This window comes from Pseudophryne corroboree, chromosome 6 (assembly GCF_028390025.1).
Source record: "Pseudophryne corroboree isolate aPseCor3 chromosome 6, aPseCor3.hap2, whole genome shotgun sequence".
In the NCBI taxonomy this organism is placed as follows: domain Eukaryota; kingdom Metazoa; phylum Chordata; class Amphibia; order Anura; family Myobatrachidae; genus Pseudophryne; species Pseudophryne corroboree.
Window position 1 is genome coordinate 466882177 of NC_086449.1, and position 25570 is coordinate 466907746.

Below are 25570 nucleotides of genomic sequence, written 5' to 3' on the forward strand. Positions count from 1 at the left end.
AATTTATTGCACAAAAGATTAGAGAACAGACAGGAAATCTACCCATGTCTGTCCCTATGTCGCAGAGACCTTCAGAGTCTCTCAATGCATACCCTCCAACTGTACCTTTTTAATAGGTACAGTACCTTTTTTTTTATGGTCTGTACCGATTTTTGGCTCTCCAAACTTCCATTGAAAGTATAGGAAAAGGGGTGTGGCCACGCCCTTTTTACCCGCGGCCACGCCCCCTTTTCGGATTTGTACCGATTTTTCTGTGTAAAATGTTGGAGGGTATGTCAATGCTCACTATCCAAAATAATAGACACTGATATCGACACTGAGTCTGACTCCAGTGTCGACTACGATAATGCAAAGTTACAGCCAAAATGGCAGAAAAGTATTCAATATATGATCATTGTAATAAAAGATGATTTGCATATCACTGATGACTCATCTGTCCCTGACACAAGGGTACACATGTTTAAGGGGAAGAAAGCTGAGGTGAATTTCCCTCCTCTCATGATGAAAAAGAGCGGGAATCTCCAGACAAGAGACTGCAGTTTCCCACAAAGAATTCTCAGGCAGTATCCTTTCCCCACTAGGGCCAGGATATGATGGGAATCTTTCCCTGGGGTGTCACGTTTGCCCAAAAGGTAGCCTTGACGTAACAGCTATTCTCGGGGATCCTGCAGATAGCGTGCACATTCTGGTACACTACTCAGACCGGCGATTGTGTCGGCATGGGTTTATAGCGCTGTGGCAGCGTGGACAGGTATCTTATCAGCAGAAATTGAGACCCTAGGATGTGTGTATATATATATATATATATATATATGTGTGTGTATGTATGTATGTATGTATGTATGTATCTATCTATATTAAAGATGCTGTCTTAAGAGATATATATCTATATATCTATATATCTCTATATCATGCCCAAAGAGACATGAGTATACTGGGTCCTACAGTCGATTTCTGCTTGACGTGTCCTGTAGAATATACAATGTACAGGTGATGCCGACTTAAGAGGCATATGGAAGGCTGAGGATTGTGTGGAGAAGGGTTCTCGGACCTGGTCTCCACAGCTATAGCTGGTAATTCTGATATTTTGCCTTATATTCCTGCACAGCCTAGGAAAGCACGACATTATCAAATGCAGCCTTTCGAACAAAGAAACAAAGTCCGAGGTGCGTCCTTTCTTGCCAGAGGCGGGGGCAGAGGAAAGAAGCTGCACAACACAGCTAGTTCCCAGGAACAGAAGTCCTCCCCGGCCTCTACAAAATCCACTGCATGTCGCTGGGGCTCCACAGGCGGAGCTAGGCCCGGTGGGGGCACGCCTTCGTAAGTTCAGCCACAAGTGGGTTCACTCCCTGTTAGATCCTTGGGCAATAGATAGTGTCTCAGGGATACAAGCTGGACTTTGAGGAGATGCCCCCTCACCGACGGCCCTGCCGGCTTCCCCCCACGAGAGGGAAACCGTGTTAACTGCAATTCACAAATTGTATCTTCAACAGGTGGTGGTCAAGGTTCCCCTCCTTCAACAAGGAGGGGGTTATTATTCGACCATGTTGTAGTTCCGAAACCAGACGGTTCGGTTAGACCCATATTGAATTTAAAATCCCTGAACATATACCTGAAAAGGTTCAAGTTCAAGATGGAATCGCTAAGAGCGGTCATTGCAAGCCTGAAAGGGGGAGATTTTATGGAGACTCTGGACATAAAGGATGCATACCTTCATGTCCCCATTTATTCACCTCATCAGGCGTACCTCAGAATTGCGGTACGGGATTGTCATTACCAATTTCAGACGTTGCCGTTTGGTCTCTCCACGGCCCCGAGAATATTCACCAAGGTTATGGCGGAAATGATGGTGCTCCTGCGGAAGCAAGGTGTCACTATTATCACGTACTTGGACGATCTCATAAAAGCGAGATCAAGAGAGCAGTTGCTGAACAGCGTATCACTTTCTCTGGAAGTGTAACGGCAACACGGCTGGATTCTATACATTCCAAAGTCGCAGTTGGTTCCTACAGCTCATCTGCCTCTCCTAGGCATGATCCTAGACACAGACCAGAAAGGGGTTTATCTCCCGATAGAGAGCGCTCAGGAGCTCGTGACACTGGTCAGGAATCTATTAAAACCAAAACAGGTGTCAGTGCATCACTGCACGCGAGTCCTGGGAAGGATGGTGGCATCATACGAGGCCATTCCCTTCGGCAGGTTCCATGCGAGGACCTTCCAATGGGACTTACTGGACAAGTGGTACGGATCACATCTTCAGATGCATCGGTTAATCACCCTATCCCCCAGGGCCAGGGTGTCTCTCCTGTGGTGGCTGCAGAGTGCTCACCTACTCGAAGGTCGCAGATTCGGCATTCAGAACTGGGTCCCGGTGACCACGGATGCAAGCCTCCGAGGGTGGGGGGCAGTCGCACAGGGAAGAAATTTCCAAGGGCTGTGGTCAAGGCAGGAGACTTGCCTTCATATCAATATCCTGGAACTAAGGGCCATATACAACGCCCTAAGTCAAGCGGAGACCCTGCTTCGCGACCAACCGGTTCTGATTCAGTCAGACCATTTCACCGCAGTGGCTCATGTAAACCGCCAAGGCGGCACAAGGAGCAGGGTGGCGATCGTAGAAGCCACCAGAATTCTTCGCTGGGCGGAGAATCACGTAAGCGCACTGTCAGCAGTGTTCATTCCTGGAGTGGACAACTGGGAAGCAGACTTCCTCAGCAGGCACTACCTCCACCCGGGAGAGTGGGGACTTCATCGAGAAGTCTTTGCGCAGATTGTAGGTCGGTGGGAACTGCCACAGGTGGACATGATGGCATCCCGCCTCAACAAAAAGCTACAGAAGTATTGCGCCAGGTCAAGAGACCCTCAGGCGATAGCTGTAGACGCACTGGTGACACCGTGGATGTTCCAGTCGGTTTATGTGTTTCCTCCTCTTCCTCTCATAGAGAATCATAAGGAAAAGAGGAGTGAGAACAATACTCATTGTTCCGGATTGGACAAGAAGGACTTGGTATCCAGATCTGCAAGAAATGCTCACAGAGGACCATAGCCTCTGCCTTTCAGACAGGACTTGTTGAAGCAGGGGTCCTGTCTGTTCCAAGACTTACCGCGGCTGCGTTTGTTGGCATGGCGGTTGAACGCCGGATCCGGGCAGAAAAAGGCATTCCGGATGTGGTTATTCCTACACTGATAAAGACTAGGAAGGAGGTGACTGCTAAACATTATCCCCGTATATGGCGGAAAAGAATGTTGCTTGGTGTGAGGCCAGGAATGCCCCTACGGAGGAATTCCAGCTGGGCCATTTCCTTCACTTCCTACAGTCGGGAATGACATTGGGCCTGAAATTGTGTTCCATTAGGGTCCAGGTTTCGTCCCTATCCATTTTCTTTCAAAAAGAACTGACTTCTCTTCCTGAAGTCCAGACGTTGTATAGGGAGTGCTGCATATTCAGCCCCCTTTTGTGCCACCAGTGGCACTTTGGGATCTTAACGTGGTGTTGTTTCCTGAAATCTCACTGGTTTGAGCCACTTCAGACCGTGGAGTTAAAATATCTCACATGTAAGGTGGTCATGCTATTGGCCTTAGCTTAGGCTAGGCCTGTGTCAGAATTGGCGGCTTTGTCATGTAAAAGCCCCTATCTGGTTTTCCATATGGACAGGGCAGAATTACGGACTCGTCCGCAATTTCTGCCGAAGGTGGTGTCATCTTTTCATTTGAACCAACCTATTGTGGTGCCTGTGGCTACTCGTGACTTGGAGGATTCCAAGTTGCTTGATGTAGTCAGGGCTTTGAAGATCTATGTAGCCAGGACGGCTGGAGTCAGGAAAACTGACTCGCTGTTTATCCTGTATGCATCCAACAAGCTGGGTGCTCCTGCTTCAAAGCAAACCATTGCTCGCTGGATCTGTAACACGATTCAGCAGGCTCATTCTGCGGCTGGATTGCTGCATCCAAAATCAGTGAAAGCCCATTCCACAAGGAAAGTGGGCTCTTCTTGGGCGGCTGCCCGAGGGGTCTCTGCATTACAGCTTTGCCGACCAGCTACTTGGTCGGGTTCAAACACATTTGCTAAGTTCTACAAGTTTAATACCCTGGCTGAGGAGGACCTTATGTTTGCCCATTCGGTGCTGCAGAGTCATCTGCACTCTCCCGCCCGTTTGGGAGCTTTGGTATAATCCCCATGGTCCTTACGGAGTCCCCAGCATCCACTAGGACGTTAGAGAAAATAAGATTTTACTCACCGGTAAATCTATTTCTCGTAGTCCGTAGTGGATGCTGGGCGCCCGTCCCAAGTGCGGACTTTCTGCAATACGTGTATATAGTTATTGCTTAATAAAGGGTTATGTTATGTTGGCATCCATTGTTTGATGCTCTGTTGTTGTTCATACTGTTGACTTGGGTAAGTTTATCACAAGTTATACGGTGTGATTGGTGTGGCTGGTATGAGTCTTACCCTGGATTCCAAAATCCTTTCCTTGTAATGTCAGCTCTTCCGGGCACAGTTTCCTTAACTGAGGTCTGGAGGAGGGGCATAGAGGGAGGAGCCAGTGCACACCAGTAGTACTAAATCTTTCTTGGAGTGCCCAGTCTCCTGCGGAGCCCGTCTATTCCCCATGGTCCTTACGGAGTCCCCAGCATCCACTACGGACTACGAGAAATAGATTTATCGGTGAGTAAAATCTTATTTTTACTTTTTTTGGTGTCGTTTTTTTGCGTAAAGTGATGGGGAACCCCAATTAGTGCACCGCGTCCCCTCGCATGGCTCGCTTCGCTCGCGATACTTCGGGCATGGTGCCTCGCTCCGCTTGGCACAGATTACCGTTCCAATCGTAGTCCACGTGGATCGTTAAGTATGAAAGTTCCACAAAAGAAAAAAAATGTGAAAAACTCATGTCGACCTCTTCATGTGTCGACCATGTCAATGTCGACCAATAGTGGTCGACCTAATGACTGTCGACCATAACATGGTCGACCATCCAAACGGATACCGCATTGCAGGTCACATGGTATGTCCAATTATTCATGTTGTCTAATGACTTCAAAGGCTACAGTACCTGAAGGGGTTCTAGTTGCTACCATATGTAAATCGCAGAAACCTGCAACAAGTCTGGGCCTGATGATGTCACTGCCTCGCCAATGCACGCTCCCAGCATTCCCTGCCTGCCTCACTGGTAACTTATCAATACAGCGACGAGTGCGCACACCTTTACCCATATATAGCTCCAGCATGAAACATAATACACACATCCTGAATGGGCAATGTTACAATAAATAAATTACATAACTTTGTAAAGATAAAAATATTATATTTTAACTCCAGTTTTAAATCCAGTCTCATAATCGAACAACGATTTATATGAAGCAGTTGAAACTCAAATTTTTATTAAGGCCACCAACTGACAAAAGGGTCTATTCATGAAAGAAGTATAAAGAGAATTGTTACTTTTAACTATATCTGTTTGATGCGATTATGTTTGTTAAGTAGCATTTCATGGATACTTGGGCCTAATTCAAACCTGATCGCAGCAGCAAACTTTTTCTCTAATGGACAAAACGATGTGCACTGCAGGTGGGGCAGATACAAGATGTGCAGAGTGAGTTACATTTGGGTGGGGTCAGGGCTGGATTAAGCCTTGAGGGTGCTCGGGGCCCTTTAGACAGGGGAGCCCTGTTGGAAGGGGCGGGGCTGCTGTATATAAGTTTGTGTATACCTCCCACATGACCTATCCTGGGAGGGACAAGATGCTGTTTACATGGACTTCCCTCTTATTATATGATTTTACTCACATGTGTTGAACTATTTAATTGATGAGAAAGGTGTTTCAACACAGGTGATTGCAATCATAACTTAAGAAGGAAGTCCAGGTAGAGAGCATTTTGTACCTCCTGGAATGGGTCATATTGGGGTGTATGGATTGTGTATATTAAATTTAGCCTAATGGGGTCTATTTGATTTTTACTATTAGTTTAATGCCTGGGTACTGTTCATAGCTCCACCTAATTGAAAGACAACTATTTTATAAAATATTCGTGTAGTGGAACAAAGACAATTTAAACAACCTTAAAATACACATGGAAAAATAAAATCCATATTTTATCTTGTCACATGCAAAATAGCAGCAGCCTCTGTACTACTTACACATTGGGACAGGACTCAGGAGTACTGTGTGTGTCTCTAGACCAGGCATTCCCAACCACGGTCCTCAAGGCACACTAACAGTGCAGGTTTTAGTGATATCCAGGCTTCCGCACACGTGACTTAATTAGTAGCTCAGTTATTTTGATTTAACCATCTGTGCTGCAGCCTGGATATCACTAAAACCTGCACTGTTAGTGTGCCTTGAGAACGGTGGTTGGGAATGCCTGCTCTAGACCCTCATTAGATAACAAGTTACACGGGACTCGGACACCCAGGTTTGGAGAGAGCTGGATCCCTGTGTCACTTACAACTCTCTCCACCATTTTATCTCTCCTCTGGTTGGGAAGCTCCATCGATAGTTCATGAAATCTGATACTCCTATGTCTATGCCTGCACTGCATACAGGTGGTCTTCACTATGCTAACTGTCGGGATCCCGGCGCACAGTATACCGGCGCCGGAATCCTGACAGCCGGCATACCGACACTTTTTCTCCCTCGTGGGGGTCCACGACCCCCCTGGAGGGAGAATACGCGCGCCACCGTGCTCGCAAGGGGCTCATTTGCGCTCGCCACACTGTCGGTATGCCAGCGGTCGGGCTCCCGGCGCTGGTATGCTGGTCGTCGGGAGCCCGGCCGCCGGCATACCATACTACACCCCTGCATTCTGTCCTGCTCACATTCTGGCTGTCTGTTTCTGCTGCTGCATAAAAAGGGAAAGCTGGTGATGTCAGTGTGCTCTGGCCGGGGGGCCCTCTGACAGAGGGGAGCCCGGGGAAGAGTATGCCCTGCATCCCCCTACCCCCTTAATCTGGCTATGGGTGGGGTGTGTTCAAACTGAAATCTAAATTGCAGTGTAAAAATAAAGCAGACAGTATTAACCCTGAACAGAAACAATATAACACACCAAAATCTAACTCTGCACATATTACATCTGCCCCACCTGCAGTGCACATGGCTTTGCCCATTAGAGAAAGATTTTACTGCTGCGATCAGGTCTGAATTAGGCCCGTTATATTTCCGGTGAAGCAATCCGAAATCCAGGGCTCCAGCGATCCGGTCTTCTGCAGTCGGATCAAATTATTTTTTGTTCTCTTAAAAGAACAAACAAACAAAAAAACACAATCACAATACACATGGCTGGTGTTTCACATATGCATAAAATGAATTCAGAAAACACCACAAAAAAATGTATTACAATCCTATTTATTTGTTTCTCTGGCACAGTTATAATATCCCATACTTTATAGCATTGAATTTCTATTCGTGCTTGATTGCTCTTAGATATTATGGCCACAATGTAACAAATAACTTCTTCAGTACATGCAGCTTTGCATGTGCAATTTTGTGTCATGTAGACCATTTTCCATGGAAGCTTGCCTTATTAAATAAAACTTTGACCACGATGTAGCAATATCTTTGTTAGTATTCCAACACACGCAGCTTCAATAGTTAGTAGCCCATATATGACAATCCATAATTCAGACAACTTAACTGTGTGTTTTACACTTATAATAACGGCATATATGTCCAAATATCATCCGTTGGCATAAACACAATTTGCAAGTGAGTATATTCGTTTACGCAAGTCAAAACGGACAATAGTAAAGGTAGCGCAGCATGCATTAAGTTTAGTTCTAATTAATCTCACACTTGGTTTTATTTTCTGTATGTTTGATTAGCTTTGGAGGTACAGTGATCTCTTTTCTTAAAGCCGCAGTTGAGCCAAGTGATGACTAGAGTTTATATATTGTCATTATTGCCAACATATGAGATCTGCGCCTGAATATATTGCTTATTTTGGTTTTCTTCTGCAGTCCACTGTGTTAGTAGTGAGTAGGGAAGCAGATGTTTTCTGCACATGCGCCAAGTCACAGCAAGGGGATCGGGGCGGGGGCGCAGAGCAAGTCTGCAGTGGGTAGTCAGTGGTGACCTGGCACACTGTATATAGCAGCAGAGGGTTGGGGGCAGAGACCTGTGATCAATAAGCCAGTCTGCAGTGGAAACGCCTTCTGACCTTTCAAGCAGCCATGGACCTGAGTAATCACTGAGGGGAGGGGACCGACAGTAGTGGGGTGAGAAGGCTGTTCGGGACACAGCAGCCACAATGTAGGCACTAGGCTGGGATTGGGGTATTTACCGTAATCTACCCCCTACTGTATTCCGCCACCTGCTCCTTCTTGCCGGGGCAGCTTGACACCACCTATTGTTACACTAGGGAGGGGGGAGGTGTGTGTGTGGGGTTGGGGCGGTGGGGGAGGGAAGGGGGGGGGGGGGGGGGGTTAGCGTAGAGTGGTGCTGCCATAGAAAGGGTAGGACCCATTTTATCAGGCCACAACTGACTTTTCTGTCACTTGAAAAAAAGCTAATCTTAGTCTGCTTCCTGGGCTCCTCTGATTGGCTAATGTGCACAGAAGGGAGCAGGGAGGAAGCGAGGAGACAGTCCTTTTCCCCTCAGCAGTCTCTCTGCGTCATCCTGAGATGGCAGCTTTTTTTCAGAGAAGCAAAATGTAAAGCAGAGCTATCCAGCTTCTTTAAATCGCTCTTTCCATACTATTGTATAGAGAAAGTGCTCCTGACACACAGCTGGGGCACCGCTAGAGAAATAAGTTCTCCAAGGGAACACCCTTTGTGGATCTATGATAAAGGGCTTCTCACTTCTCCGTGAATAGACCCCAATGTATTTAAGCGATGTCTTCATCGCACTGTTCACTTTTTTTTTTTTTTTTTCTGGCTCCTGATCTATAATTTTATATCTTAGGGAAGAGAGATTATGCTTAGAGATCTTAAAATGTCGTGCCTACTGTTCCTGTGCTCTCCCCTCTTGTGCCAGGCGAATAGAAGACCTATGCATGTCTAGACTTTATTTAAATTGTTTAGTCATTTTATGGGCTTTTCTAGGTCAGTAAAACGACTAGACAATTTAAAGAAAGAAAGAGAATGGACATGCATAGGTCTTCTATTCACCTGGCACTAGAGAGCCCGCAAGGGCATCGTATTTAGTACTCTACATATGCACTAGAGCAAGTTAAGACCTGTTTGATAGGAATATGTGTACCAGTCTGAGGGTGAGAGAATAACCTACCTGTTTACCTGTAGCTACATGTGGTGCAGCCAGTGCACTTACAACAACCTGGCTTTCTCGTTAGAAAAATTTTGAGTACTACGTTCTTGCATTCCTGTAATATCATTATGGACTAACAAGTCACGTAAATTCCTATTCCTAGAATTACTAGGGACCCACAAGGAATTTTTAAATAATTTTAAATCAGAGTCTGTAGTGACCAGTAGCGGATTTACCACAAGACAACCAAAGCAGCTGCTTAGGGCCCAATGGGCCGCCAAGTCTGTATAAAGTGCATTTCCGGCGGACCGTGAGCTCCACCGAAATAGTTTGAGAGCTGGGTTGGCTGAAGACTCCTGGCAGCCTATCAGTGATTGGACAGCTGTAGAGTGCCAGCTACAGTGCACACCTTTCTCCAGTCCTGCAGTACTGTGCGCGTGACCCATCATAACGCACATGTGTATGATGTCAGTCACGCACAAAGAAAATATATGACCTCTTTAGGTGTACTTTATAACAGTATTTTATTTTTTAATTTTGTATAACATCCTCCTACTTCACATTCCAATCAGGTGGGGGATGGACAGTGTTATTTTACGTACAGTGTATAACATCCACCTGCTACAATCATGGCCGGGGGGGAGGGGCACACTGGTGATATACCAATATGATATGATACTCTATTTTAAGTACTACCATGTATAGGAGATACAGGGGCGGGGGACTGATATATAATAATTACAGGGGGTGTTATGGGTATTATAAAATGCTGCTCTACAATGCAGTCAGTAAGTGAGAGTGGGGGGTGGGGATAATAATGAGTATTTTAGGTAGTGGGGCTTGCTACAATCAGTAAGCCTGGGTCACTCGTATACAGTACAGTCAGTGAGTGAGGGTATAATAATTGGATCTTGGATATGGGAACCTGCTAAATTCAGTTCGGGGAGCACTGATCTAAAATGCAGTTACCGAGTGGTGTAATAATGGAAATTAGAGGTGAGGGGGACATGGTGCAATTAGTGAAGGGGGAAAGTGATATACTGTAATAGAATATACAGAGGAAAAACAATGAATAATGTAAGGGGCATAAATCAGGAATAAAATATAGTGCTAAGGATTGTTTGAGGGAGGGGGTCCCTAAATTGGTATTTTGCTTAGGGCCCCATGAGGTCTAAATCCACCTGGCAGTGACTAACAGTTCTTTAGGTGTTTACAAAGGCTATTTGATTAACCCTATTGGGGACATTTGCACATTTGGACTTCAAAGTACCTCGTATCAGCTATGGGAATTTAAAAAAACCCTTAGTTAGCCTTCATGAGCTCTTCCAAGTTGAGCAGCCATTAGGTCATTCTCTCAAACGGTATTCTGTAAATTATCAGAAATTCTGTGGATGCACAAAAATTGGGAATATGGGAGTCTGTGTTTGATTACAGGTGAATGAAAAAACCCTGAATGTGTTTTCTTAGTAGATTTTTTTTTTTAACAAATTGTTTAATTCAGACTAATCAGCAAGGGAGTCTGAAACCCCTAGGTACTGTGCCGTAACATTACTGTTAGCTGTGAAATTTTATAGTTTCACCTAAAATGTTAATTAGCAAAACCATCTCTAGAAATTCTTGTTTAGACCCCCTCCAAATAAGGAATTGGTCGTCTATATGTCTTGTAAAGAACAAGATATTTGCAGCAATTGACTCATCCTCAAATGTGTTTTTTTCAATTTAAAATTCTAGATCAGAAGCCAAAAAACGTAGAGTGGTAGACCGAGCTAAAGCTCTGATGAAATGAGAAGAGTGATGGATAACATAGCTTAAATATAGTTACATGGTGGCCTTAATGAAAATGTGAGTTTTAATTGCTTCATATAAGTCCTTCTTAGGTTATGAGACTGGAAATACTGGAGTTAAACTGTATCTCATATCTGTATCTTTAAAAGTTATATTATGTTATTACGTTTATTGTAACATAGGCCATTTAGTATATGTGTATTATGTTTCATGCTGCAACTATGTATGGGTGATGGTGTGCACACTTGTTGCTAGGTTGATAGGTTACCAGTGAGGCAGTCAGGGAGCACTAGGAGCATGTCTCGCTGAAGCAGTGACATCATCAGGCCCCGACTTGCCGCTGGATGGGAGCGTTCAGTGCACATGGGTGTTTGTTATTAAGGTAAGAGAGTGGTTAATGTACATTTGATTCTGACAAAGGTTTCACAACTGAACGTTAATCACAGCTTGAGACTCCGTCTCCTGCGTGTTGTCACTGTATGAATCCCGAGAGTGCTGCCTGTCTCTTCTATTAGTTTCATATTATGTGGGAGAGCACTCAGGCATTTCCATAATGAAAAGAATGAAGTGCCGGTCTTTATCTACACTATATGGACAAAAGTATTATTAAGCACCTAGGTAACCTCTCCACTTCTATAAACCCGCACCTTAGTAAATAAACAACTTTTGAATTTATTGCTAAATTGTGGAAAAGGAGTTACACTCCTTAAGGAGCTGAAGGTTCTTATAGGTATTACTCTCTATTATATTACCTAAAATTGCTGCCTATAATCCTAAGTATGCCATGGGTTCTACACCTGATCCCCTATATAAAATATAAACACCCAATGTTATTTAGGCCAAAGGCCACCATAAATGAGTTAATATAAAAAAAAAAATTGAAAGATTAAATTTCACACAATACCAGAGCAATGCTTAAATGATACAGTTTTTATACAATAGCTGTAAGGCTTTTTCCACTATTCAGGACAAGATTTTTCAACCCTTTTTCAGGGGTACAAGCCTTCAGTTGCAAATCCTCATAATGGATCTTTGAGACTTACTCGGGTATATCTTGAATATTGTATAAAATTGACAAATACTGGTATATCGAAAAGGTGTTTCAAAATGGTTGTCCACCAAGCAGATTAAATCTTAGTAGCATATCGAGGGAACAGCTCACCTTAAACATGTGCAATTGCAAATATAAAGTCTATGGATGTAACAGAATGATGACCACCAGACTTTATAGTTGCTGTTGCACATGTTTAAGGTGAGATTTTCCTTTGATATGGCCTGTGGCTTTTACAGGACGGTTATCCAGACCTTGCTTTGCGCTTGTAAACCAGTTACCTCTAGAATTTGTAAACATGTCTGGAAACTTAACATTGTATGGCGTGAGCATGTGTGTCAGAATGGTTTGCCTCGGGTCCTTCACCTATATTCCCTCAAAGGCCAAATTTCACCTCTGGCTTTTTTTTTGCAGAAATTTTTAGCCACTATTCCAGAGGTACATACATTTTTTTTTTTTTCAGGGTGTACTTGGAATTCAGGCCCATATTGTCGAAGTCAAAAATATGACATAAAAAGAACATACAAACTACACACATATAAGTCGCTATACTTGCAAATATGCGCAGCGAGCACAGCAATATATGGTAACACACGCATTTACACGGACATGCCACAGAGATGGATTCGACACTTATTTCATACAGTACATAATTATAATAATATCCAAGCGCCTGACATGATTTAAAATTATATACAATGAAGTAATGTCATGTATGTGTATTATTTGAACGAAACAAGATAGACCGGTCATATTTACTATTAAAGCAACCAGATTAATGTGTAGATTCATTTGATACTTGTTATAAAGTTGTAGGACATTGCAACAAATAATTATGATTATATGTATAAAAGCTAAAATCACTTTTATTAGAACAATAGATATTCCAAACAGGAAACTCAGGCCAGCCCTTTGGAGGTCTTCAAGGCTGAACCTGATTAGCATATACAAAGAGACTAGTGACTCATTATGAATGAGTAAGTCCCCTCCCCCAGAAACTAGATAACACATTATTGATCACACAGGAGCTCAGTTGCTGTAAGGTCTGAGACGATGATGGAGTTATTGCCAGCTCAGTTCCTGTTTTGGTCTCAGCGTAAGATGGAGTCCCAGCATGATTTTAGAGAGAGAGAGAGAGAGAGAGAGACATAAGCATTGAGGGAACAGTATTGTATCGCTGGCCTGTAACTGTATGTATTAACTGCTTACTGTATGAGTTGTAACTATAGGTATACTGTACATTGTAATATATTGAATGCATATCCTTTTAATAACAAATATATACATCAATGAGCTTTGGAACTCAGATAATGTGTAGGTGTATTGTTTTCTCTTATGGGATGCAGTGTTTTGCGATGTACAGTGCACTTTTATCGTATATGGTAATAAGATGCGCCTGGCGTCTGCAATATATATTAGAGCGGGCATTTTAAATATTTGAGAGAGCAATTTGGCATTCACAATATATACTACCTATTCCTCCATGGGACCTGAGTTTGGTGTTGGATGAGCTTCAGAGATCTCCATTCGAACCTCTGGTGTCTGTGGAATTACGGTGTCTCACATGGAAGGTGGTTTTTCTTCTGCCCAATTCTTCAGCTAGATGCATCTCAGAAGTGGTTGTTTTATCTTGTAAGCCCCCACTGGTTATTTTTAATTCTGACCGGGTATTTTTTTTTTTTAACAACTTTCCTTTTTACCAAAAGTGGTTTTTGAAGTTTTATTTGAACCAGGATATTGTTCTCCTAGTTTTCTGGAGCAGCATTCTATTCTTTTTCCATGACCTTAGGTCTCCTGGATGTTGTCCTTGTTTTACAAACTTATATTGACTGTACTTCCTCCATACGGATTCCCCTGTAGTTTGCAGATGGTCCAAAGAGGAATTGTCCTGCGTCCAAGTGTCTTGTCTGTCTTCAGATAAGCCTGTCCTGTCTTTCCTTGGGTGTCCATTCTGTTTGTGCAGCAGTGGCTTCTTGGGCTGTGCACCATGAAGCCTCAGTTGAACAGTTATGTAGAGCAGCGACATGGTCCTTTGTGCATACCTTTACAAAATTTTACTGGTTCCATACCTTTTGGAACTGGTGAACCTAGTTTTGGGTATAAAGTTTTACATGTGATTTTGCTGGACAGTGCCCCCCTTGTTAGTAGAGATGTGCACCGGAAATTTTTCGGGTTTTGGGTTCGGTTCCGTGGCCGTGTTTTGGGTTCGAACGCGTTTTGGCAAAACCTCACCGAATTTTTTTTTGTCGGATTCGGGTGTGTTTTGGATTCGGGTGTTTTTTTCAAAAAACCCTAAAAAACAGCTTAAATCATAGAATTTGGGGGTCATTTTGATCCCAAAGTATTATTAACCTCAATAACCATAATTTCCACAAATTTTCAGTCTATTCTGAACACCTCACACCTCACAATATTTTTAGTCCTAAAATTTGCACCGAGGTCGCTGGATGACTAAGCTCAGCGACCCAAGTGGCCGACACAAACACCTGGCCCATCTAGGAGTGGCACTGCAGTGTCACGCAGGATGGCCCTTCCAAAAAACACCCCCCAAACAGCACATGACGCAAAGAAAAAAAGAGGCGCAATGAGGTAGCTGTGTGAGTAAGCTAAGCGACCCTAGTGGCCGACACAAACACCTGGCCCATCTAGGAGTGGCACTGCAGTGTCAGGCCGGATGGCCCTTCCAAAAAATACTCCCCAAACAGCACATGACGCAAAGAAGAAAAAAAGAGGCGCAATGAGGTAGCTGTGTGACTAAGATAAGCGACCCTAGTGGCCGACACACACACCTGGCCCATCTAGGAGTGGCACTGCAGTGTCACGCAGGATGGCCCTTCCAAAAAACACTCCCCAAACAGCACATGACGCAAAGAAAAATGAAAGAAAAAAAGAGGTGCAAGATGGAATTGTCCTTGGGCCCTCCCACCCACCCTTATGTTGTATAAACAGGACATGCACACTTTAACCAACCCATCATTTCAGTGACAGGGTCTGCCACACGACTGTGACTGAAATGACGGGTTGGTTTGGACCCCCACCAAAAAAGAAGCAATTAATCTCTCCTTGCACAAACTGGCTCTACAGAGGCAAGATGTCCACCTCATCATTATCCTCCGATTCATCACCGTGTACATCCCCCTCCTCACAGATTATCAATTCGTCCCCACTGGAATCCACCATCACAGCTCCCTGTGTACTTTGTGGAGGCAATTGCTGCTGGTGAATGTCTCCACGGAGGAATTGATTATAATTCATTTTAATGAACATCATCTTCTCCACATTTTCTGGAAGTAACCTTGTACGCCGATTGCTGACAAGGTGAGCGGCGGCACTAAACACTCTTTCGGAGTACACACTTGTGGGAGGGCAACTTAGGTAGAATAAAGCCAGTTTGTGCAAGGGCCTCCAAATTGCCTCTTTTTCCTGCCAGTATACGTACGGACTGTCTGACGTGCCTACTTGCATGCGGTCACTCATATAATCCTCCACCATTCTTTCAATGGTGAGAGAATCATATGCAGTGACAGTAGACGACATGTCCGTAATCGTTGGCAGGTCCTTCAGTCCGGACCAGATGTCAGCATCAGCAGTCGCTCCAGACTGCCCTGCATCACCGCCAGCGGGTGGGCTCGGAATTCTGAGCCTTTTCCTCGCACCCCCAGTTGCGGGAGAATGTGAAGGAGGAGATTTTGACAGGTCGCGTTCCGCTTGACTTGACAATTTTCTCACCAGCAGTTCTTTGAACCCCTGCAGACTTGTGTCTGCCGGAAAGAGAGATACAACGTAGGTTTTAAATCTAGGATCGAGCACGGTGGCCAAAATGTAGTGCTCTGATTTCAACAGATTGACCACCCGTGAATCCTTGTTAAGCGAATTAAGGGCTCCATCCACAAGTCCCACATGCCTAGCGGAATCGCTCAGTGTTAGCTCCTCCTTCAATGTCTCCAGCTTCTTCTGCAAAAGCCTGATGAGGGGAATGACCTGACTCAGGCTGGCAGTGTCTGAACTGACTTCACGTGTGGCAAGTTCAAAAGGTTGCAGAACCTTGCACAACGTTGAAATCATTCTCCACTGCGCTTGAGACAGGTGCATTCCACCTCCTATATCGTGGTCAGTTGTATAGGCTTGAATGGCCTTTTGCTGCTCCTCCAACCTCTGAAGCATATAGAGGGTTGAATTCCACCTCGTTACCACTTCTTGCTTCAGATGATGGCAGGGCAGGTTCAGGCGTTTTTGGTGTTGCTCCAGTCTTCTGTACGTGGTGCCTGTACGCCGAAAGTGTCCCGCAATTCTTCTGGCCACCGACAGCATCTCTTGCACGCCCCTGTCGTTTTTTAAATAATTCTGCACCACCAAATTCAAGGTATGTGCAAAACATGGGACGTGCTGGAATTTGCCCAGATTTAATGCACACACAATATTGCTGGCGTTGTCCGATGCCACAAATCCACAGGAGAGTCCAATTGGGGTAAGCCATTCTGCGATGATCTTCCTCAGTTGCCGTAAGAGGTTTTCAGCTGTGTGCGTATTCTGGAAAGCGGTGATACAAAGCGTAGCCTGCCTAGGAAAGAGTTGGCGTTTGCGAGATGCTGCTACTGGTGCCGCCGCTGCTGTTCTTGCGGCGGGAGTCAATACATCTACCCAGTGGGCTGTCACAGTCATATAGTCCTGACCCTGCCCTGCTCCACTTGTCCACATGTCCGTGGTTAAGTGGACATTGGGTACAACTGCATTTTTTAGGACACTGGTGAGTCTTTTTCTGAGGTCTGTGTACATTTTCGGTATCGCCTGCCTAGAGAAATGGAACCTAGATGGTATTTGGTACCGGGGACACAGTACCTCAAACAAGTCTATAGTTGGCTCTGCAGTAATGATGGATACCGGAACCACGTTTCTCACCGCCCAGGATGCCAAGGCCTCAGTTATCCGCTTTGCAGCAGGATGACTGCTGTGATATTTCATCTTCCTCGCAAAGGACTGTTGGACAGTCAATTGCTTGGTGGAAGTAGTAAAAGTGGTCTTACGACTTCCCCTCTGGGATGACCATCGACTCCCAGCAGCGCCAGCAGCAGTAGGCGTTACACTCAAGGATGCATCGGAGGAATCCCAGGCAGGAGAGGACTCGTCAGAATTGCCAGTGACATGGTCTGCAGGACTATTGGCATTCCTGGGGAAGGAGGAAATTGACACTGAGGGAGTTGGTGGGGTGGTTTGCGTGAGCTTGGTTACAAGAGGAAGGGATTTACTGGTCAGTGGACTGCTTCCGCTGTCGCCCAAAGTTTTTGAACTTGTCACTGACTTATGATGAATGCGCTGCAGGTGACGTATAAGGGAGGATGTTCCGAGGTGGTTAACGTCCTTACCCCTACTTATTACAGCTTGACAAAGGCAACACACGGCTTGACACCTGTTGTCCGCATTTCTGTTGAAATACTTCCACACCGAAGAGCTGATTTTTGGTATTTTCACCAGGCATGTCAATGGCCATATTCCTCCCACGGACAACAGGTGTCTCCCCGGGTGCCTGACTTAAACAAACCACCTCACCATCAGAATCCTCCTTGTCAATTTCCTCCCCAGCGCCAGCAACACCCATATCCTCCTCATCCTGGTGTACTTCAACACTGACATCTTCAATCTGACTATCAGAAACTGGACTGCGGGTGCTCCTTCCAGCACTTGCAGGGGGCGTGCAAATGGTGGAAGGCGCATGCTCTTCACGTCCAGTGTTGGGAAGGTCAGGCATCGCAACCGACACAATTGGACTCTCCTTGTGGATTTGTGATTTCGAAGAACGCACAGTTCTTTGCTGTGCTTTTGCCAGCTTAAGTCTTTTCATTTTTCTAGCGAGAGGCTGAGTGCTTCCATCCTCATGTGAAGCTGAACCACTAGCCATGAACATAGGCCAGGGCCTCAGCCGTTCCTTGCCACTCCGTGTGGTAAATGGCATATTGGCAAGTTTACGCTTCTCCGACGACTATTTTATTTTAGATTTTTGAGTCCTTTTTTTACTGATATTTTGTGTTTTGGATTTTACATGCTCTGTACTATGACATTGGGCATCGGCCTTGGCAGACGACGTTGATGGAATTTCATCGTCTCGGCCATGACTAGTGGCAGCAGCTTCAGCACGAGGTGGAAGTGGATCTTGATCTTTCCCTATTTTTGGAACCTCAACATTTTTGTTCTCCATATTTTAATAGGCACAACTAAAAGGCACCTCAGGTAAACAATGGAGATGGATGGATACTAGTATACTTATGGATGACGAGTGACTGACGACACAGAGGTAGCTACAGCCGTGGACTACCGTACTGCGTCTGCTAGTATAGAGATGATAATGATATAAAAAATATATATATATATCACTACTGCAGGTGTATATAATATAATGACGGACCTGCTGGACACTGTCAGCAGACTCCTAAACTACTAGTATGAAGAAGATAGAAAAAAAAAACCCACCACAGGTAGGTATACAATTATGGACGAGCACTGACGACACAGAGGTAGCCACAGCCGTGGACTACCGTACTGCGTCTGCTAATATAGAGATGATAAAGATGATAGAGATGAACAAAAAAAATATAACACTACTGCAGGTAAATATTTATATAATATAATGAATGACGGACCTGCTGGACACTGTCAGCAGAATGCGTTTATAGAATAAAAAAAAAAAAAACACCACAGGAGTGTTTAACTTTTTCAGGCAGACAATATACTGGTGGTCACTGGTCAGTCACACTGGCAGCAAAAGTGTGCACTGTACTCCTGCTATAACTGCACCACAGTCTCCCCCACAATTCAGCTGTGTGAGCAGTGAGCACTCAGCACAGTCAGATATACATAGATGATATTATCATGTAGCACACTGAGGCTGAGCACAGATATGGTATGTGACTGTGTATCGTTTTTTTTCAGGCAGAGAAAGGATTATATTATTTAATAAATAAAACTGGTGGTGGTCACTAGTAACTATCAGCAAAACTCTGCACTCTGAGTACTCCTAATGCTCCCCAAAATTACTAAGTTAGTAGTAAATCAACTCAAGTGTCTCTATCTATTCTAACGGAGAGGACGCCAGCCACGTCCTCTCCCTATCAATCTCAATGCACGTGTGAAAATGGCGGCGACGCGCGGCTCCTTATATAGAATCCGAGTCTCGCGAGAATCCGACAGCGGGATGATGACGTTCGGGCGCGCTCGGGTTAACCGAGCAAGGCAGGAAGATCCGAGTCTGCCTCGTACCCGTGTAAAAAGGCTGAAGTTCGGATTCCGAGGAACCGAACCCGCTCATCTCTACTTGTTAGGATTGCTTTTAGATGTTCCAAGACTAGAGTATCCCCCAGATTGCATGTTAGAGGAAACTGGATTTTTATACTTGCGTAAAATCTGTTCCTAGTGATCCATCTGATAAACACTCTGTTCTCTCCGTGATGTGTTTTTGTTCTATGTTCGGATTATTTCTGGATTACATAGTTATATTTGTTCTTACTCCAAACTCATACAGTACCTCCTAACTGTCTGTATTTCAGCGGGACAGTCCCATTTCTCTGGGACTGTCCTGCTGTCCCTCCCATGGGCTGTACTGTTCCGTGGGTTGGGGGGTACACTGTGACTTGGATACTGCTCTTCACATTGCATGTGCCCGGCATATCCACACATTGTGTCGGCTCTGGAAGAGTCTGGCCACTGTCCTGCAGATCCTGAAGTGCTGAACAAGCCCCGGGTATGATTAAAACAGGGGCGTGGTTCTGTGGCCCACTTACCGCTAAGTCACACCCCTAATTTCTGGCGCATGCCTTTTGTCCCAACCAGCCTGCATCAAAAGTTTGGAGGTATACATATGGCTTGGTTATGCACAAAACTGAGGCTAGGTGGAGATAGGAGGGGTTTATATGGGCTGAAGCGGGAGGAGCTAGGTTTTGTTAATCTTTTTTTTGCGTGCCAGTCCTCTAATCAATGGTCAGGACTGGAATCTCCTGCAGATGGATTATGTGGAAGGGATTTTACGCAAGTATAAAATTCCCCAAAATGTTTGTATTGTTTGTTGGCTCTGTAATTTGGAATAATTTGGACTGGCACCTGTAAATTGCACAATGATGTGTGGTGTGAAGCATGGCTTGGCTCACTGGTATCGATCTTAGTAGCATGTAGCAGCTGCATGCAATGCCAGTTCCAGTGTCTGAGGTACACGTGCATTATCATTTTGTTGCATTAAAAATGCGACTAAGAAGCATATTTTGTGAAATTTTCTGTGGTTAGGCCTTAGTCACAACGTCTGTGCTGTGCCAAATGGCGCAAATTGAGGATACATTTATGTGGACACATCTGTATATCACTTTTTTTTGAATACTACTGAGCTCCTTCAGACTTCTATGTAATCTCTGTGCCGATGGTACCCAAGTTTACCTATCCTCTCCAGATCTTTCATTGTCTGTATTTGCCACCATTACTGAACGTTTCTGCCATTTCACCACCTCAAATTTATTCTTTAAATTTTTTTTTTTTTTTTGTAATATTCCCACCAGACGTTATCAACCCAACAACTCTATATTTGTGAATAATATGACAATAAAACTTACCCCTAAAAGCTTACTGTCTAGGTATCATTCTTTACACAAGACGGTTGCTAAACCTTTGAGGCACATTTCTCCAAGCAGCAGTCACCGATGATCGGCAATCCATCAGGGAATTGGGGAAATTCTGCAAATTGAAAATCCCTGATTTGCCAATCCCGATAGTTTTAGGTCGGAATTGTCAAAACAGAAAAATTCAGCATGTTAAATATCCCCAGACGTTGAGGGATAGGGGAATTGTGACTCCGTCACATGTATTGTATATGGGGGCATTAACATTCAGGCAGTTCCAAATCCTGTTACATCTAATGCTGAGCGTACACTGTTAGACAACAACAGATGTTTTATATGACAAGCTGAAACCAGCAGATATGTTGTCCATACTGTACTGTACACTGCGATTTCAGTGTATGGCCACAATATCTGCTTTCTTCAGTGGTGGAAACCTTTCTCCATTCCTCCCCTGTGAAGGTACAGGAGAAATGTTGGTCGACCGCAGCAGTACATACAGTGCCAGATGCAGCCGCTCAATTATGAGACCTTTCGGACATGCTGGATATATTCCAATTTAAGTAGTCGTTAGTGTCTTATGATACTCCCATTTTATTTTGTCATTTTTCTTGAACTTTTTTGTCATTTTTAGGTGTCGCCATGTTGCAAGTCGTGAAGTACAGGAGATATAATGCAGGGTTTCACCGTTTGATAAGACATCACCATAAAGCTGTACTGGCAATAAGAAGGGAGGACATCAATGCCTGGGAAAGACGAGCTCCACTTGCACCAAAACATGTAAAGAAACTAACAAACCTTGGTTACAAAGTCCTGGTGCAGACTTCAAATAGAAGATCCATCCATGAGCAGGTATTCAATGTTTGGAGCATTCGGAATCCTAATTTGAATTGATTGTACCATTATGTGGTTTATAATAGCTACAGATCAGTCGATCTATTAAAACTATGGGAAAAGGAGTTCTAGCACACAACCCTTCAACGGTGAATAGATGTTCCATGTACGCACACAGCATCTATTCATGTGAAACAGAAGGAGAGTGGCCACTGCCAGCAGCTCCCAGAGCACTGGCCATGCCCCCGCAATGACGAAAATATGAGACGTAGCTAGCGACTGCGGCATTCTCACGAGGCCATGACCCCTTTTTAGATGTGTGCGCCTTCACAGCGCACAGGTTTCCGGAGTCCAACTTCTGTGAAGTTGGGAGGTATGAAATAGTCTTAAGGTGGGTACACATTGGCCGATATATCGGCCGTTCTCTTGAACGTCCGATATATCGCGGGTCCGTCGGCCAGTGTGTACAGGTGATACGTCTGTGAACTCCGTCGTTCAGACGTATTGCGTCGGCCCCGCAGCACAGCTGATGGCCAATATATCTACCGATTTATTGGCGCGTTGCTGTGTGTACGTGTGGTCGGCCAACCGCCCGTACAAATGCTGCGGCAGCTGGCGGTGATTGACAGCTGAACTGGGCAGGCGTTCATGACGTCAGTCCCCGACGGATCGGGCAGTGTGTAGGCTCAACACACTGCCTGATCCGTCCATAGATATATCGGTCAGTGTGTACCCACCTTTACACTCAAGTGCACTCCCTAGGTGTATGGAAAATGTTAGCAGCCTTTTAGTGAAAATAACAAAAAAATTGCTTTTTTTTCCTTAACTTGTACACTACAAGTCCCAGCTAGCCCTGTCATGCCAATTTTTACACCCTATGTGGACGTCATTGGAAGTCTTTTATTAAGTAAATAAACACCAAGACCCCTCGTTCTCCTATTTTATTAGTCCCTTAATTCCATTGGGAATATTACTGTATGGCCCACGTAAGCATCTTGGCAAAAAAATAAAAGCCTGTTAAACAACTTGGTACTACTGCTAGGGAGTTATATATGTATATAGGAATTACCCAGCGCCAGCTGATAATATTTAAATACCTGCCGCCTCTCAACTGGGTATTATCTTCCCACTATTGGTAAAACTAGAAACCAAATTTCCCCCACAAAGTGGAGAAGGTAGAGGCGCTGATATTGAAATATTATAGATTTAATAATTAAAATACAACATATATCAATATAAACAATTAATATTTATTAAATCAATATAGAATGAATTAAATTACCGGCCAGTAAACAGAATAAAATATGCCCCACTATTGAAATAAGCACATTTAATACGTTCAAAAAGAACTGCAATATAAGTGTCCTTTATAAGAGTTTTAAAGTGTCCAAATGCTGATAATTTGTTTCACCTGAAATATAAGCCCGGTCATAATTTTATATACAATCCTCCCGGCCGCTGGTAACTGTTCCTTTATATGCGGACATATCCAGTGGTAGTGAGAGTCTTTTATTTATAACTGATGAGAGATGGTAAAGGATAGTGATAACTCACCGATGGTGTTAATTAGCATTCCGCTACTGTTAGATGTATCTCAATCGGCTTGTCACATAAGAACCTCCAATCTCCTCTCTCTGATTATAGGCTGGTTGTTGGTAGTGCAAAAGCTTTTTCAGCAGTGTTCCAGGTAAAACACAATGTAGCGGTGAGCGCTCACCAGCTCTCCTCGGACACCTCGTTTATTTGCAGGGCAACTGAGTTCCTCTCCCCAATGTGGGGCAATGGATAGAAACCGGCTAGTAACGTGTAGATACTGGTTTACGTGTTTCCCCGCCTTAAGGTCCAAACGGCGGCTTCCTCAGAACGTAGTTAGTTTCTAATGACAGGTCACTGTCCTTTAAATGAGTGGGAGGTCTCTGATTGGTCAGCGCACTGCAGCTTCCATGATTTGACCAATTAGAGCACTCCTGTTTATACCTCCCTCAAAGGTTCTGTTTCAGAGTTTGGAGCAAAAAGAAAAAGTAAATTTATACTTTGACAGAACCATGTTGCACTGCAGTTGGGGGAAGACTTAACAGGTGCAGAGCAATATAGGGGCTGAATTAATTAGCCATCGGTTGTATGCCTTGCTCACGGGTTATCATTACGCACATTTTTTAGTATAGTCTTTTGAATTGTGCTCTCAATTCCCTTGCTAAACAAATAGAAGCGCCAAGTTGCGGATATTGCACGTTAAATCTGTAGTTTGGAACCTATGTGCTGTATATGACAGAGTGTGGAAATCCTCTTGAACCCTCAAAGTGGCAAATAAGATAGCAAGACAATGTAGAAGGTTGTTAGCGGCGGTTAGCAAAGTGTTGGTGTGCAATTGGTTGATTTGTGCAACGTTTATAAATTATAGAAAAATAACAGGTGCCTCAGCAAATTAATGCGTTTAGAGTAGGGGTATATTAAAATGTATCTAAAATGATTTTTCTCTTACGTCCTAGAGGATACTGGGGACTCCGTAAGGACCATGGGGTATAGACGGGCTCCGCAGGAGACATGGGCACTCTAAAGACTTTAGAATGGGTGTGCACTGGCTCCTCCCTCTATGCCCCTCCTCCAGACCTCAGTTAGATCCTGTGCCCAGAAGAGACTGGCTGCACTGCAGGGGAGCTCTCCTGAGTTTCTCTGAAAAAGAATTGTTAGTTTTTTTATTTTCAGGGAGCACTGCTGGCAACAGGCTCCCTGCATCGTGGGACTGAGGGGAGAGAAGCAGACCTACTTGAATGATAGGCTCTGCTTCTTAGGCTACTGTACACCATTAGCTCCAGAGGGTCGGAACGCAGGTCTCACCCTCGCCGTTCGTCCCGGAGCCGCGCCTCCGTCCTCCTCACAGAGCCGGAAGATAGAAGCCGGGTGAGTATTAAGAAGAAAAGAAGACTTCACAGGCGGCAGTAGACTTCAGATCTTCACTGAGGTAACGCGCAGCGGTAACTCTGCGCGCCATTGCTTCCACACAGACGCACACAGCGGGCACTGTAAGGGCGCAGGGGAAGCACCCTGGGCAGCAATAAAAACCTCTAGGGACACTGGCATATAAAGTAGATACTGCGGAGGCAGTATATTAATAAACCCCCGCCAGTATAAATAATTTGAGCGGGACCAAAGCCCGCCGGTGAGGGGGCGGGGCTTGGTCCTCCAGCACTAACCAGCGCCATTTTCTCCACAGCACACTGCAGAGAAGCTGGCTCCGCGGACTTTCCCCTGCTGGACAAGGTTACAGAGGGCAAAAAAGAGGAGCAGGGGCGGGGGGGGGGGCAAATTTCATTGGCGCAGTGAGTGTATTTATATGAAAGCGCTGTACTAACTGGGATTTTATTCCGGTGGCGCTGGGTGTGTGCTGGCATTCTCTCTCTCTCTCTCTCTCTCTCTCTCTCTCTCTCTCTCTCTCTCTCTCTCTCTCTCTCTCTCTCTCTCTCTCTCTCTCTCTCTCTCTCTCTCTCTCTCTCTCTCTTCTTCTCCCCCCCCCCCCCCCCAAAGGGCCTTATTGGGGGACTGTCTCCATATAGATATATCCCTGAGTGTGTGGGAGTGTCGGTACGTGTGTGTCGGCATGTCTGCACCTGATTGGTTAGGTATGTGGAATGTTTTAAATGCAAATGTGGCTTTATTACATAAGAGATTGGACAAAGCAGAGTCCAGGGATAAAACAGGGAGTCAATCAATGGCTTTGACTGTGTCACAGGGCCCTTCAGGGTCTCAAAAACGTCCCCTGTCCCAAGTAGCAGACACTGATACCGACACGGATTCTGACTCCAGTGTCGACTACGATGATGCGAGGTTACACCCAAGGGTGGCCAAAAGTATTCATTATATGATTATTGCAATAAAAGATGTTTTACATATCACAGATGACCCCTCTGTCCCTAACACGAGGGTATGCATGTTTAAGGAAAAGAAACCTGTGGTAACCTTTCCCCCATCTCATGAGCTGAACGCGTTATTTGAAAAAGCTTGGGAAACTCCAGACAAAAAACTGCAGATTCCCAAGAGGATTCTTATGGCGTATCCTTTCCCTGCACAGGACAGGGTACGGTGGGAATCCTCGCCCAGGGTGGACAAGGCT

The 25570-nt window shown here is 44.8% G+C and overlaps 1 protein-coding gene across 2 annotated transcripts in view; it reads left to right on the forward strand.

Annotated features, from left to right (window-relative positions):
- The window catches only part of AASS (aminoadipate-semialdehyde synthase), a 255271-nt gene that overhangs the window by 23899 nt on the left and 205802 nt on the right, over positions 1-25570 (forward strand). The window contains exons 2-3 of one of the 2 annotated variants that reach the window (XM_063927192.1): positions 10930-11040; positions 21260-21477. In XM_063927192.1, the coding sequence (XP_063783262.1) occupies positions 21268-21477 (210 nt within the window). In that variant the 5' untranslated portion in view covers positions 10930-11040; positions 21260-21267. The remainder of the gene's footprint in view (positions 1-10929; positions 11041-21259; positions 21478-25570) is intronic. The other variant, XM_063927191.1, reaches the window with a different exon arrangement.